The sequence below is a fragment of the Salvia hispanica genome, chromosome 4, assembly GCF_023119035.1.
Source record: "Salvia hispanica cultivar TCC Black 2014 chromosome 4, UniMelb_Shisp_WGS_1.0, whole genome shotgun sequence".
Lineage (NCBI taxonomy): Eukaryota > Viridiplantae > Streptophyta > Magnoliopsida > Lamiales > Lamiaceae > Salvia > Salvia hispanica.
In genome coordinates, this window is record NC_062968.1 from 23,911,820 (window position 1) to 23,925,725 (window position 13,906).

Sequence of the window (13,906 nt, forward strand, 5' to 3'; positions counted from 1 at the left end):
TTTTTGCATTTTAGTCATAATCATTCAATTTTATCCTACACCATAATAAATTAATTCAAATTAAAATAGACTTTTTTGACATTGCAAATTTGCAATATGAGACTTTGACAAAATTTAGAAGTAAATTACAGATTATTATTATTATTATTATTATTATTATTATTATTATTATTATTATTATTATTATTATTATTATTATTATTATTATTATTATTATTATTATTATTATTATTATTACTATTACTATTACTATTATTATTATCATTATTATTATTATTATACTCCTATTTACAAGCAATACATATATGATATATTTTTTAGGCTCTTTAATAGACTTAAACTTTAAATGATCTAAAATTTGAAAACTTTTCTCTAATAATAAGTGAAAGGTTATCTTATTTTTAAAATAGTAGTATTGCTTAAGCACTTGTTAACTTTGAGAGATCTTGTTTTTAAAAATATATTTAGAAACTTTATTGAATTTGATATATTATAACTTTATAAGTATAAATAACTAATAGGTAACAAATTAAAATAGATTTTTTTGACATTGCAAATATGCAATATGAGACTTTGACAAAATTTGGAAGTAAATTACAGATTCTTCTATTGTGACAAAGTTTAAAAGTAAATTACAATTTCTGTTATTATTAATTAAAAATATAATTGAATTTAAAATTATTTATGGTTTTAACTTTTAACTTTTAACTTTTCATCTACTTTTTTATTTATTTATTATTATTATTATTATTATTATTATTATTATTATTATACTCCTATTTAAAAGTAATATATAAATTGTTTAGGCACTTTAAAAGACTTGAACTTTACATGATCTATATTCTATACTTTAAAAACTTGTCTCCAATAATAAGTGAAGGGTTATTCTATATTTAAAATTAAAATAGTAATTCTTAAGAACTTTATTGACTTTGAGATATAAATTTATAAGTATAATACTCTAATTGATAGTGACACAAATTAAAATGGACTTTTTTTGATATTGATTTAGACAAAATTTAGATATAAATTACAATTTCTTCCATTGTGACAAAGTTTGAAGTAAATTATAATTTATTCTAGTATTAAATAAACATATAATTGAAATTAAAATTGAATTTAATTCGGTTACCGGTTATAACCGACGGTTATCGGTTATAACCGATAACCGACTTTTAGCAAAACTTAAAATCGGAACCGAACCGATAACCGTAAATGTCGGTTATCAGTTAACCGATAACTGACCGGTTTCGATTCGGTTCTCGATTAACCGATTAACCGAAAACCGTTTACCCACCCCTACTATAAATAGGTCTCGTTATCTTGTTCCCACTTTATGAAATAACATTCTAGTATTAGGACTAACCCACGTCCTAACAAAAAAAAAAGAGTAAACTACATCTAAAGTTCCTGACGTTTCCAGTTGTGACATTGTAGGTCCCTCAGAAAAAAAAATATCTCTGGATGTCTCTAACCTTAAACATAATCACGTACGGCATCGAGACAGCGTTGCGGCTCCCGTCTCGTCTCGACGAGACGAGATGTCTCGACGCCCGACGCGTCCCGGCGAGGCAAGTCTCGAGCTCGCGAGACACGCGCCCGGCGCCACGTGGCGCGCGCGGGCTGCTGGCGTGACGCCCACTCGCCGACCCGCGAGTGGGCGTCGGATTTATGACGTCATAATTCAATTTTTTTTTAAAAAAAATCAGATTTTTCAAAAAAAAAAAAAAAAATTAAAATAAAAAACGGTAATATTACCGTTGAACGGTAATATTTTTAATTTTTTTTTTTTTTTTTATATATTCTATATATACTCTTCTCCATTCTCCATTTTACACACAAACACACATTTATTCTCTCATCTCTCTTTCTTTCCTCTCCAATCACTTCTATAAAATCATTCCTTTATTTTTTTCTTCTCCCAAATTTAATCAATTATGGATCCATTTGAGCAAATGCGTCGAATAATGGAAGAATCGCTAGAAGCAGATCGACGTAGGGAGGAGGAAGCCGCCGCGCCTCCTAGGCGACGCCGGACATACATCCACCGTAACCGGGAGGAAGCCGCCGCAAGGTTGGAACGTGATTACTTCAGTCCGAACCCGGTGTGGGGAGATATCTACTTCCGTCGCCGTTTCCGTATGTCACGCCCGCTATTTTTGCATATCGCGAATACATTGGCGGCACGGGAAGAGTTCTTCAGAGAAGGGTTCGACGCTGTTGGCCGTCCTAGCCACACGACGCTCCAGAAATGTACTGCGGCGATCCGTCAGCTTGCTACTGGACAAACGGCGGATGCGTTCGACGAATACCTGCACGTCGGAGAATCCACTGGGCGACTTTGTTTGTTGAACTTCTGCAAAGGCGTCCGGGCAGCCTTCACCGCCGAATTTCTGAAGAAGCCAACCACCGCAGATTGTCAGTTTCTGCTCCGTCTTCACGAACAAGTGCACGGATTCCCCGGGATGCTCGGGAGTGTCGATTGCATGCATTGGCAATGGAAGAATTGCCCTGTGGCGTTGAAGGGGTCATACACGAGCGGCCACAAAGGCACCCACCCCACCGTTATACTCGAGGCCGTCGCCGACTACCGGCTATGGATTTGGCATGCGTATTTCGGGGTCCCCGGCTCGAACAACGACATCAACGTGCTCAACAACTCCGACCTCTTCGCTGAAGTTCTGAATGGTAAAGCGCCGGCCATCAACTTCGTCGCTAACAATCGCCAGTATAAAATGGGGTACTATCTTGCCGACGGCATCTATCCGAAGTGGCCAACCTTCGTGAAGACGTTCAACAGGCCTACGGACGAAAAGCAGTCTCTTTTTGCGCAGAAGCAAGAGTCTGCTCGCAAGGATGTGGAGAGAGCGTTCGGGGTTCTCCAAGCTCGATGGAACATTATCAAAGCCCCGGCTCGACAGTGGTTTATGGAGAATATGGTCGACATCATGTATACGTGCATAATCTTGCACAACATGATTGTCGCCGACGAAGGACCTGAGGCGGGAAATTGGTTCGACCCTGAAACCCCGGGAAGCTCAACCGCAAGTAGTCCGCCTCGAACGGGAGTGCATCCGTCTTTGCAAGAGCGGTTGTCTATTCGGGCAAGGACACGTGATTCTACCGCCCACGCCCAACTCCAGGAGGATCTAATGGAGCACATTTGGGCAAAATTTGGCAACCATTAGATGATCGTCACTAGAGAACTCCTTCTTCTGCTTCTTTGCCTCCATTTTTTTTATTTGAGTTTAAGTGTGCAATTTGTAATTTCTAGTTTTTTAATTATGTCTTTTTTATTTTTTTATGTATTTTAAATTGTAATTTTATTTTATTTATAATGAAGTGTGTTTTTTATTAATTGAATTTGTTGGAATTAAAAATAAAAAATGAAATTGAATGAATAGTTAAGAGATGGTTAAGAGATGGAGGATACTGAAAGCGATCGGGGCGGTGAAGGATCAGACCAGCATCGGGATCGCTAAGGTCGCGAGCAACATGGCGCCGGAGCTGGAGGTCGCCATAGTCAAAGCCACCAGCCACGACCACGATCCGGCGTCGGAGAAGTATTTGAGGGAGATTCCAAGTTCATTACTAGTATTCATTACCGGTCAGAGTGCAAGTCACCCAAATTGCGATGTCAAACTCAGCTATAGGATGACCGTACAGAAAGAAAACGAGAGAATGAATTCAAGTGAGAGAAGTGAAATGAATTTTAAATTTCAAAATCTTAAAATAGAGATACATATACATACACAGTCGTTTAAAATGAATTCAAGTGAGAGAAGTGAAATGAATTATGATTTGACAAAAGTAACTGGGTAAGGTATGCAAATTGTGTAGGTGTTGCACAGTAGGTATGTTGAGGGTAATATGTCTGAAATGCCCTTGAAGGCATTTGGGTATTTTGGTCCGAAAATTGGCTGCAAAAACATGATACGTGATTATGTTTAAGGTTAGAGACTTCCAGAGATTTTTTTTTCTGAGGGACCTGCAGTGTCACACTGAAAATGTCAGGGTTCACTCGAAATAAAAAAATGCGTTCATCCGTCTACTCGTCAGTCGTGTCACCACAATAACAGACGAGCTACCGGCTAACGCCTAACGCTCCCCCACCACGGATGACCGCTCGTCCGTGGCCCGCTCGCCGGCTACAATAGTGGACGTCAGCAACGGACGAGCCGCTAGCCGGTTGCTCTTCCGTCCAGACGTCCGCTATTGTGGATGCTCCTATGTGATGCACCCTTTGTATACTACTAGTATTAAGTTGTACTTGCTTCTATGCTGCAATTTGCAAATTCTCTTTAGTATACTAGTAAAGATATACTCCCTCCGTTCCACAGTAATAGAGGCGTTTCGTTTTGAGCTCTCGTTTTGAAAAAAATGATAATAAATAGTTAAAATGGAGCTAGAGTAAAGTAAGAAAGAGAATAATGTAGTGAAGAGTCTTATCTAAAATATTCTTTCTCTCATTTTACTCTTTCTCCACTTTAACTATTTATTATTATTTTTTTAAAATGAGTGCACAAAACGAAACGCCTCTATTACTGTGGAACGGAGGGAGTATATATTAGTGTTTGTCTAGCTTCTTTTTGCTTTACTATTAATTTTGTGATTTCCTTCTCCAACGTGCTTGAATTTGGTGATGATTGGCTGCTGTTTCCAGTTGAATAGAGCAAATAATTTTGGAGATTTTACATTTCGTATGTGTTTGCTAAGTCTGGTCTAGAATTTGATAGAACAAATTGTTTTGGAGATTTTACATTTTCTTGTTACGTGTTTTCTAAGTCATGTTTTCCCTTAGTAAATTTATGTTTGGTTTCAGTGGAATTTGTGGAACTGTGGTTTCCAAGCTATGTTGGATTTTGGCATATAAATTTATGGTTTTAATTTATTTTCTAAGGTTTTTAGTTTCCTATAATTTTTAGGTAGAGCAAGTTTCGTTCAATGTTGTATCTAAGGTGAATTTGTGATGACCCGATTGATGGGAATTTAAAAAGTGAAATACGATTGAAAATGAAAATGGAATATGGCCGACACAAGTGGTTAGTTATGAATATACGCAAAATATAGGGCTAATTGGTAATTTACTTATTTGTGCAAGCGTTTTGCATTAAGCTAGTTCGCCTCCAATTCTTCGGATCATATACACTAGTTTTCTTCGAATTTTCATACGACGGAAGAAGGCTCGGAGAATGGCGATGGAAATGTTCCCCAACGAAACTCCGGTGTTAGTTAAGAGTTTTCTTACTAGCTGCATCGACGTAGGCATGTTAGGTGAGTCTTCCATAAGCTTTGTCTACATTCCGAGTAAAGAATACCTATACTTTTATCCCACTCCCAGACGTCTATTGAGACGTCTATTGCAACCTATGAGCTTCCAGATGACACACACTTTGCAATTTTGCGGAGAGATGATAGATTGTTCGATCAATATATTCCAACTCATGTTGTGATTGGAGAAGTAATCGATAGATGTTATAGACGTAATCGCAGATACATTTCATCAATTGCCTATGTTGGAATATACTCCCTCCATCTCCCAAATATTGTCCCACTTTGATCCGCACGAGTTTTAAGGAATGTAATGAAAAATAAGTTGAAAAAGTTAATGGAATGTGGGTACTACTTTAATATATTAGTTTTATAATAAAATATAAGTAGGAATGAATTAGTGGAATATGGGTCTACAACCAATGGTAAAAAGTGAAATGAGACAAATTTTGTGGGACGGACAAAAATGGAAAAATGAGACATATTTTAAGAGACTGAGTGAGTAAGATATATGTATATGGGAAATAATTTAGGAGAGGTAATGTGATAACAAAGAAATCTGTATTCAAACTTCTTTAGAAAATGGTACAACTATCCACATTCATTTCATGTTCTAAAATTTTCTACTAGATTCTTTAATATTTTATATCTAGATTTTTTTCTCTATAAAAATCTAGATATGCTTCGTATGCCTATACTAAAGATTTTTTTTTTCTCATGATTCCCGTATAATTTTCACCTTACATGCAGAATAAATAAAAAAAAAAGCATTATGAAAATGTTTAATTAGTACTATATTAAAAGCTTCAAGGACTGAGCAACAACGTCCAACAACTTGGCCCTGACTGCACCATCGGCGCTGCCAACATCCGCTGCAGCTCTCCAACCGCATGCAACGTCAGTCCTCAAGATGGTGTCCAATTTATCAAAACCATCATTTTATGCGTCGAATATATGAAGATTGGTGGTTTTTCGCTTTCTTATCGCATGACTGACTTTTTGAGTCTAATGTTATTTGTTATAATTAAATTAGCTATAAATGAGTTATAACGTTTTTTTGACCTTTTAAATCGTAACCTATTAAAAAAATAATTTTAATTAATAAATACTCCATATTTTAAGTTAAAAATGACATTTTTTTAAAAAAATTTAAGACTCCTTTTATATATATATATATATATAGATATATATATATATATATATTGATTGATTGATTGTAACACAATAGCTTTATTTTGGATAATTACGGTTCCATCTGCTTACAACAAATAGTCCAATTTGTGGACAAAAATTTTAATATTAAAAAATTAGTAAAACAAGAGGGAATAAAAAAATTAGATAAAATAAGAAATATAAGAAGAAAAGGTAATTAAAGTACACGAGAGAGGAGAGAAAATGTGGATAAAATATAAGAGAATTTTTTTTTATTTTCAGAAATGAAATCTTTTTTATGGACATTCCACGGTAGCAAAATGAGACTATTGGAGTATTATTTTTAATTTGACCACAATTATTTTGAAGCTCCTTTTGACGAAATCTGCTAATTCAGCTCAACCAAATTTGTAAATTAAGACTATAACTCACCCAATAGTATACTTTTTGTGATTATTGAATTTAAGCACCACAACTACTTAAAAAAATTTATGAACTAAAGTTAAAATATAATTAAATCTTTAATTCTAATTCCACTTCCACTTCCACTTCCACTTCTAGTAATCTCTATCAAATAAATACAGAGTATCTATTTATCATGAAATTTCATTTAATTTGAATTTATAGAATCGATTAAAATTACGTGTTTTTTTTTTTTTTTTTTTTTTTTTTTTTTTTTTTTAACAATTACGTGTTGTCACACAACAATAACTAAAATAACTCAATAGATATATCGAAAAACATAAAATGCGAGGAAAAAAGTTTTATTTAATTTATAATCTTTGATTATTTGCAATTTATTGTTTATTGCCGGTAGTTTCCTTACGGAGGCGCCACCCCTTCACCACTTGATTCGCCGCCGTCCAATTTCACCTCCGCTACCCTAATCCGCCGCCGCAACTCACACCTCAACACCTAATCGCAGATTTTTCTTCTACTCGCGAAGCGCTACTACAACTGTAACAGCAACCCCCTCAATTGCTTCCAGCAATTAGGTAATTCGATTATCCAGATCATCATGTCTGTTTTTTCGAGCTGAAAGTTGTGGAGGAATTCATTTACCAAATTTTATGGTTTAGTAACGCAGTTTTCGATTCGTTTTGTTCAGCCAAAACTTCGGTATTCTATTATTATTGTATTAGTATTATTTTTTTCAGCTTATTGTTTTGTGATTTGCAGAAAAAAATGCCGTCTCTGCAAACAGCATTGCCTCCTGAGCTCGCCAACAATTCCATTAGGGTATCCTTCTTTTTTCTGAATTATGTCTCTGTTTTCTCTCTTAATTGTTCATCCGTTATATTTATGATACTGCTCATGATTTTCAAGCTGAAACAGAGTTTTATATGAATTAGAAACATCAAAATCAACACAGTTTGTTGTTTTTGTTGTTGTTGTATAAGTGAAGGAATGAAAAGAAGATAATTATTATGATTATTTTTCAGACCCCTATCCGATTGCAGCCTTATCCAGCTAAAATAGAAGTTCATTATCAGTTTGGTTAGTCTTATGCAACTTATTTTGTATTTTTGATATGCAGCTTTATCGCGAATGCCTAAGGCGAGCTAAATATATTGGGCAAAAGGTATTTCGTATAGTGGAATTGTTTATTTTATGAGCTTTGAAGAGTATGCATGATTGTTTGATGTGGTATACTGGTTTGTCTCTAAATCTAGTATTTATACAATGCATGACACATAAGGGGATCCTTCATGCTTGTTTTAAAGTGAGAGTTTCGGGATTGTAGCTCTTATGTCAGAAGAGCTGACAAATACAATTGATGCTCAACATCCATATCTTAGTCTCTTGTACTATATATATGTGGCCTATGTTGAGTAATGAAATACACCTACTACTCTTCTCTACTATGTCTATATACTTCTCCGCATGGATTTATCTACAATTAAGATTAAGATATGGATTTATCTGCATATGTGTTAAAGAAGTCCGATAGAGAGGTGGATTAATAAACATTTGTGCATCCGACTTGGAATGCTTCAAAAGGGGGTTTGTGAATCGGTTTGGATTAGGTTATTGTGTAGTATAGCAAATAGCCCACAACCTCTCGAATCTTGGTTTTCCTAGAGTTAACGGCTATGTCTTTAATTCCCCTTAGCTGGAATTACTAATTAGGAACAAAATTTCACAGTTTTCCAATAAGCTGCTCAGTTTAATCGCGAGCATTCAAAATATAGGATCATCCAACCCTTATTCTTGCAGCAATGCAGCTACAGCATGCTCATGACGGACAAGTATCCATGTAATTTATTTTAATACTTGAGAGAAGGATGGTTCTAAACTCTAGTTGACTGTGGATTGCCACATTTATTCATGGTATTTCAGTCTCGACCTTTTGAAAAACTGCAGGAAGTAGGTGGAAATATTTTGTAGTAGTAATGAGAGAAATAAAAAGAAATCTGCATCACGGTTACAAACTGAATCAAGCAACTGATATAATGATTTATTGTTAACCTGAAGCAGACATAATCTACTGTTACAGTTCATCACTATTTGGGTGATGATTGACTTCGTGTCCTATTCAGGAAGAAAGAACGTGGACTAATCAATTTCTTTTACCCATTCGAATGCAGAAATTCATGTACTAATATTTTCGATTATTTGAGAGTATGGTTCTACACTCTTAGTGGATTGCCTCATATTCAATGGTATTTCAGTCGTGACCTTTCGAAAAACTGCAAAGTAGGTGGAAATATTTTGTAGTAGCAAAGAGAGAAATGAAAAGTAATGAGTGAATTAGTGAAACAAATAGATATCTGCATCATGGTTACAAACTGAATCAAAACAGAGTAAGGAAGAAAAGCGCAGACTAATCAATTTTCTTTAACTATTCAAATGCAGAAATTCAACACTGAACTTCTAATTACTATGGTGAGAGAGCAGTTCAAGAAGAACATGCATGAAACAGATCCAGATAAGATTCAAAAGATGAAGGATGAGTGAGTCCCGTCTTCTCTTTCTCTATGGACTATATATAATAATATTGTCATTCAAGAATCACTATGGTAACTAACTTAGGACTCTTTGATGAGATCTGTTAATGCATGTTACTCTTGGCATCCTTTATGGAGTATTAAGGCTTGCTTATGCTGTTTTTTGTACAACAGTGCGGCAAGAGGACTGATCAACCATATGCTATACGAGTCTGAAAACTTGTCTGGGCGAAAATTCAGCAAAAGCACTGATCGAAGCTGAATCTCAGGTGTGCTATGCTCTTAAGTCTGGAGGCTGCCTTTTGGGATCTGCTCATATGTTTCATTTATTATCTTTAGTGAGAAAAGGATTACATTTTGAGATGTGGGAAAGGTTTTCATTTACTTGTTATTGCCAGTATATGAGGTGCATTTGATGCTACCTTTGATATAGCGTCATATTGTAGAATAACGTAGGCTGAATCATAACTCATGTATAACACGCTTAAAGACGATATCAAACTGAGCCTATTTGTTACCTGGTTGCAATTCTATATTTTTAGCAGAGCTTGAGCTTAACGCATGTAAAAAAGATAACTAGATGTTTTATGTTATTTTTTATTTATGCAAATCCTTAATACTTTTTACAACATAAGAAGTTAAGAACGCCCTTAAAAAAAGCCAAAGAAAATAGGGAAATTCTGGAAATAAATAATACTGTACTACTGTTAGAATAGGTCTGAGAATTCAGACGTTATTGCCTTATTTAACTGAATTATAATTTTTCTTACCTGTTATGTGCGACTTTTCAATTTATTGATTAGTCTTGGTCAATTCCTGTCACCTCAAATTTCCAAATTTCACTATCTTTTATTTGTTCAATAGATTGACTCATAAATTGCAGTTCCTTTCATTTGTCAACAAAGTTTTGCAATCCTTTTTTTTTTTGTGTGTAGTAATTTAATTTTAATTCCAACCCTCTCTGATTTATATCCTTTATAATTCTGTAGTACTAATTTTAGTTTGGCAGCCTTACACTTTTGTTGGTGTCCTCACCAATTTCTCCCACCACCATCATTTTCCATTTTTACAGACTTGACAAAGCTATGTAAATGCTCTTAGTTGTGCAATAATAAAAGCAAATACACATATATAGAATACAAGAAATTGACATCTCAGCTACTCCATTGAAATGACTTGGTCATTGCATCCAATTAAATTACACTATGTTCTATGAATCCCAATAAATTCCTTATACTATGTCTCATTGCATCGCTATAGAAAACAAGAGCAACTAAACATGTCCCTCTCTTATTATCATATAAAATATGTATATTTTGATTTATATCAAACCAAAAAATGAATCTCAGACATGATCAAGGTCCTCCATCTGCACATTCTTGGCCATCAATGGCACATAATCTCCCAAGTAAACCCCGAGATGGTCGGAAAGCGTCGACTTATCGATGTTCTCGTGGTGGTAAGACTTACACACTAGGTAGAGAACAGTCTGCACCACCAATGTAAAGAGAATAGTCACCAACAACACCACCAGAAACAGAACCCCGAACCCTAAGCTCCGAGCCATCCCGAACCTAAAGCTTCGGTACACCACGAAGACCTTGAAGAAAATGTTCAAGAAGAAGATCAGAACGTTGAGCTTCAAGAATATCGCCGCCGCCACCATCATCTTCCCCTGCATCAGCCTCTTCCCCTTCACCATCGCCGCGATCCCGGAAGAGTCCTCCAGAACCGTCACCACGCTCGCCAGCTGCCAGATCAGCGTCAGGTACACGAAGACAGCAGCGTAGAGGATCAAGAACACGATAAAAACCACGGCCCCGGCCACAGAGTCCGATATCGTGACGCTCCACACGAACAGGGTTATAACAAACCCGAGGTTGTAGAGGAAGAAGGCGAAGAAGGCGCAGAGGAAGGTGACCATGAGCCTCTTCCATACTCGGGGGACGACGCGCATGACGGTCCGGAACGTCGCGTCTTTGCCTGCGAAGGCGCAGGCGACGGTGTAGACGACGGCAGAGGTGGAGAGGAGGGAGAAGACGAGGACGAGGGCGAGGTAGGCGAGCTTGAGGAGGGCGTACTCGGCCCATTCCTTGGTGACGAGGTCGGAGAGGCGGTCGTGCTTGAGGGTCCCGGGCGGGGCTTCGTCGAGGAGGAACTCGTTGAAGCGGATCTTCCAGAAGAGGAGCTCGGAGACGCGCTCTTGGGCGAGGTAGATGAAGGAGAGGGGGAGGATGAGGGTGAGGGTGAGTTGGGAGAGGATTTTTCTTAGCTTGAAGATGAGTTTGAAGGTTTCTTTGTAGATGCCGAAGAGGCCTAGGAATTGGAGTTCTTCTTGCTCCATATCCATGGTGATTTTGATTTTGATTTTGATTTGAAATGAGAGAGAGAGAGAGAGGTAATGGAATTATAAGTACAGTATATGATTTTGAAGTCACCTATGAAGTTGCATTGTTGAATGGGTTGGGGGTGGACTTGACTCTTGTGGGTGGGGCCAGTTTGGAAATTTCTATGAAAGTTTTCTAAGAATGTGTGTATGGCTTGGAAATTTGAATTGTAGAGAGAGAGGAGAGGATAATAGTCCACTTCTTGAGGTAACATGCTATTTATGTGTTTTTATTTTATGTATAGAAAATGACCTAGATCAAGTGAATTCTTTTGGGTTTAAATTTAATAAATATTAGTATCTCATTTGCATTAGCGGTTCATTATATATTAAGGGGTTGATGAACATAAATAATGCATTTCAAATCATTGGATTATAACTATATGATGTTTCTAAGGGTGTCTCCGGCGGCGCCCCTCCCACTCGCCCCTTCCACTCGTCCTTCCCATGCCACGTCAGCACTAGCCCCTCCCATTCCACTGCCACATCACTAGCCCTTCCCACTCGCCCCTCCCACTAGCCCTTCCCACAATTAAATTAATTCACAATTAAATTAAAATTCACGGAATTAAAATTCGACACAAATACGAACGGGAAATACGAATATTTCAATAAAAAAAACATACATCATTCGAAAAAAAAAATTACATAGTAGATAGAAAAAAAAAACAACCACATCAGTGTCCACCCCTCCGCGTCCAAACCTCTTCGATGATATCCTCCTGAAGTCGAATATGGGCATTTTTTTGCCGCATGTCGGCAAATGCGCGCAACCGCTCAACCTCTCCATGAGGTTACCCCATGTTCACATTCGCGGTGGCCACGCCGTGGCTTGGACCGGCACCCGTGTCATCTTCGCTGGTCCACTGAGTCAGTTCGTCCCCTTCACTTTCGACAATCATGTTGTGCAAAATGATACACGCGTACATGATGTCTCCGATGTTGGGAATATACCACTGCCGTGCCGGACCCCTCACCATCGCCCATCAATTCTGGAGCGCACCAAATGCGCGTTCAACATCCTTGCGCGCTGCCTCCTGCCGGGTCGCAAAGTAGGACTTCTTTGGCCCGACCGCATGCTTGATCGTCTTCACAAAGACGTGCCAGTTTGGGTATATCCCTCTAACGCCCGCGCAAAACTCCAACAGACACTCGACGGCTGAAGACTCCCCAATGTGGAGGTACTCGTCGAACATGTCGGCCGGGCCTCCGTACGCCAGTTGCCTCATTGCGGCCGTACACTTCTGTATTGGTGTGTATCCGGGTTTGCCAGCCGCATCCTCCCTGATTCTGAAAAACTCGTACCTTCTCTCTAACGCACCAACGATATGCATAAACAGAGGACGATGCATCCTAAAACGCCGGCGGAATAAGGCATCCCCAAAACGCGGCTCTGGAGCAAAGTAGTCCTCATACAACCGCTGATGTACAGCAATGTGGTCCCGGGGTACATGCCGTCGGCGATGGATCGGCCGAGGCACGGCCGCCGCCGCCTGCTGCCGCCGCTGCTGCCTCTGCCGGATCCGTCGATCAATCGCCGCTTGCACAGCGAGATCCAATTCATCATCGCTAAAGCCATCACTATCACTAGCACCCCCGCCACTACCACCCGCACGACTACTCGCCATTATAGATAATTGAAAAAAGAGGTTAGAGAGAGAAACTTGTCAACACAAGTGGTGTGAATGAAATGACGTTGGAGGAGCCCTATTTATAGAGTTTAAAAAATAAAATAAAAAAAATAAAAAATAAAAAGTCGGACGTCCGAGTGGGACGGGCGACCTTCGCCACAGTGGCGCCCGTCCCACTCGCCCGTCGACGGGAGGGGCGAGCCCATCGCAGGGGCAGTCGGGACGGGCGTGGGCGCCCTTCCCGCCCACTATGGCGCCCGTCAGGTCGCCCGTCCCCGACGGGCGAACGGGAAGGGCTCCGTAGGAGACACCCTAAGTTAACTACTCCTTATAATGTTGTTTTTAAATATTTTTTTTAAGTGCAAGTATAAGGTTGTCTCCGGCGGCGCCCCTCCCATTCGCCCCTCCCACGCGCCCTTCCCATGCCACGTCAGCACTAGCCCCTCCCATTCCACTGCCACATCACTAGCCCTTCCCACTGCACTAGCCCTTCCCACTCGCCCCTCCCACTCGCCCTT

At 38.5% G+C, this 13,906-nt stretch overlaps 3 protein-coding genes across 3 annotated transcripts; 1 reads left to right on the top strand and 2 right to left on the bottom strand.

Annotated features, from left to right (window-relative positions):
- The first annotated feature begins 7,206 nt into the window (after positions 1–7,206).
- LOC125222992 lies at positions 7,207–9,888 on the top strand. Its single transcript, XM_048125931.1, has 5 exons — positions 7,207–7,418; positions 7,603–7,662; positions 7,961–8,005; positions 9,280–9,377; positions 9,546–9,888. Exons 2-5 carry the CDS (start codon positions 7,609–7,611, stop codon positions 9,631–9,633), a joined length of 285 nt encoding a protein of 94 aa, XP_047981888.1. The 5' UTR covers positions 7,207–7,418; positions 7,603–7,608; the 3' UTR covers positions 9,634–9,888.
- Positions 9,889–10,716: 828 nt separating this feature from the next.
- Positions 10,717–11,721, bottom strand: LOC125220718. The gene has a single exon (XM_048122867.1). It carries the CDS (start codon positions 11,719–11,721, stop codon positions 10,717–10,719), a length of 1,005 nt encoding a protein of 334 aa, XP_047978824.1.
- A 1,022-nt stretch (positions 11,722–12,743) lies between these two features.
- Positions 12,744–13,385, bottom strand: LOC125220719. Its single transcript, XM_048122868.1, has one exon. The coding sequence runs from the start codon at positions 13,383–13,385 to the stop codon at positions 12,744–12,746; it is 642 nt and encodes a 213-aa protein (XP_047978825.1).
- Positions 13,386–13,906: the final 521 nt, after the last annotated feature.

Coding starts and splice junctions, on each gene's coding strand:
- LOC125222992 (XM_048125931.1), top strand. CDS start 7,609: ATGCCGTCTCTGCAAACAGCATTGCCTCCTGAGCTCGCCAACAATTCC. Junction 7,663..7,960: donor TCGCCAACAATTCCATTAGG/GTATCCTTCTTT, acceptor TTTGATATGCAG/CTTTATCGCGAATGCCTAAG. Junction 8,006..9,279: donor CTAAATATATTGGGCAAAAG/GTATTTCGTATA, acceptor ATTCAAATGCAG/AAATTCAACACTGAACTTCT.
- LOC125220718 (XM_048122867.1), bottom strand. CDS start 11,721: ATGGATATGGAGCAAGAAGAACTCCAATTCCTAGGCCTCTTCGGCATC.
- LOC125220719 (XM_048122868.1), bottom strand. CDS start 13,385: ATGGCGAGTAGTCGTGCGGGTGGTAGTGGCGGGGGTGCTAGTGATAGT.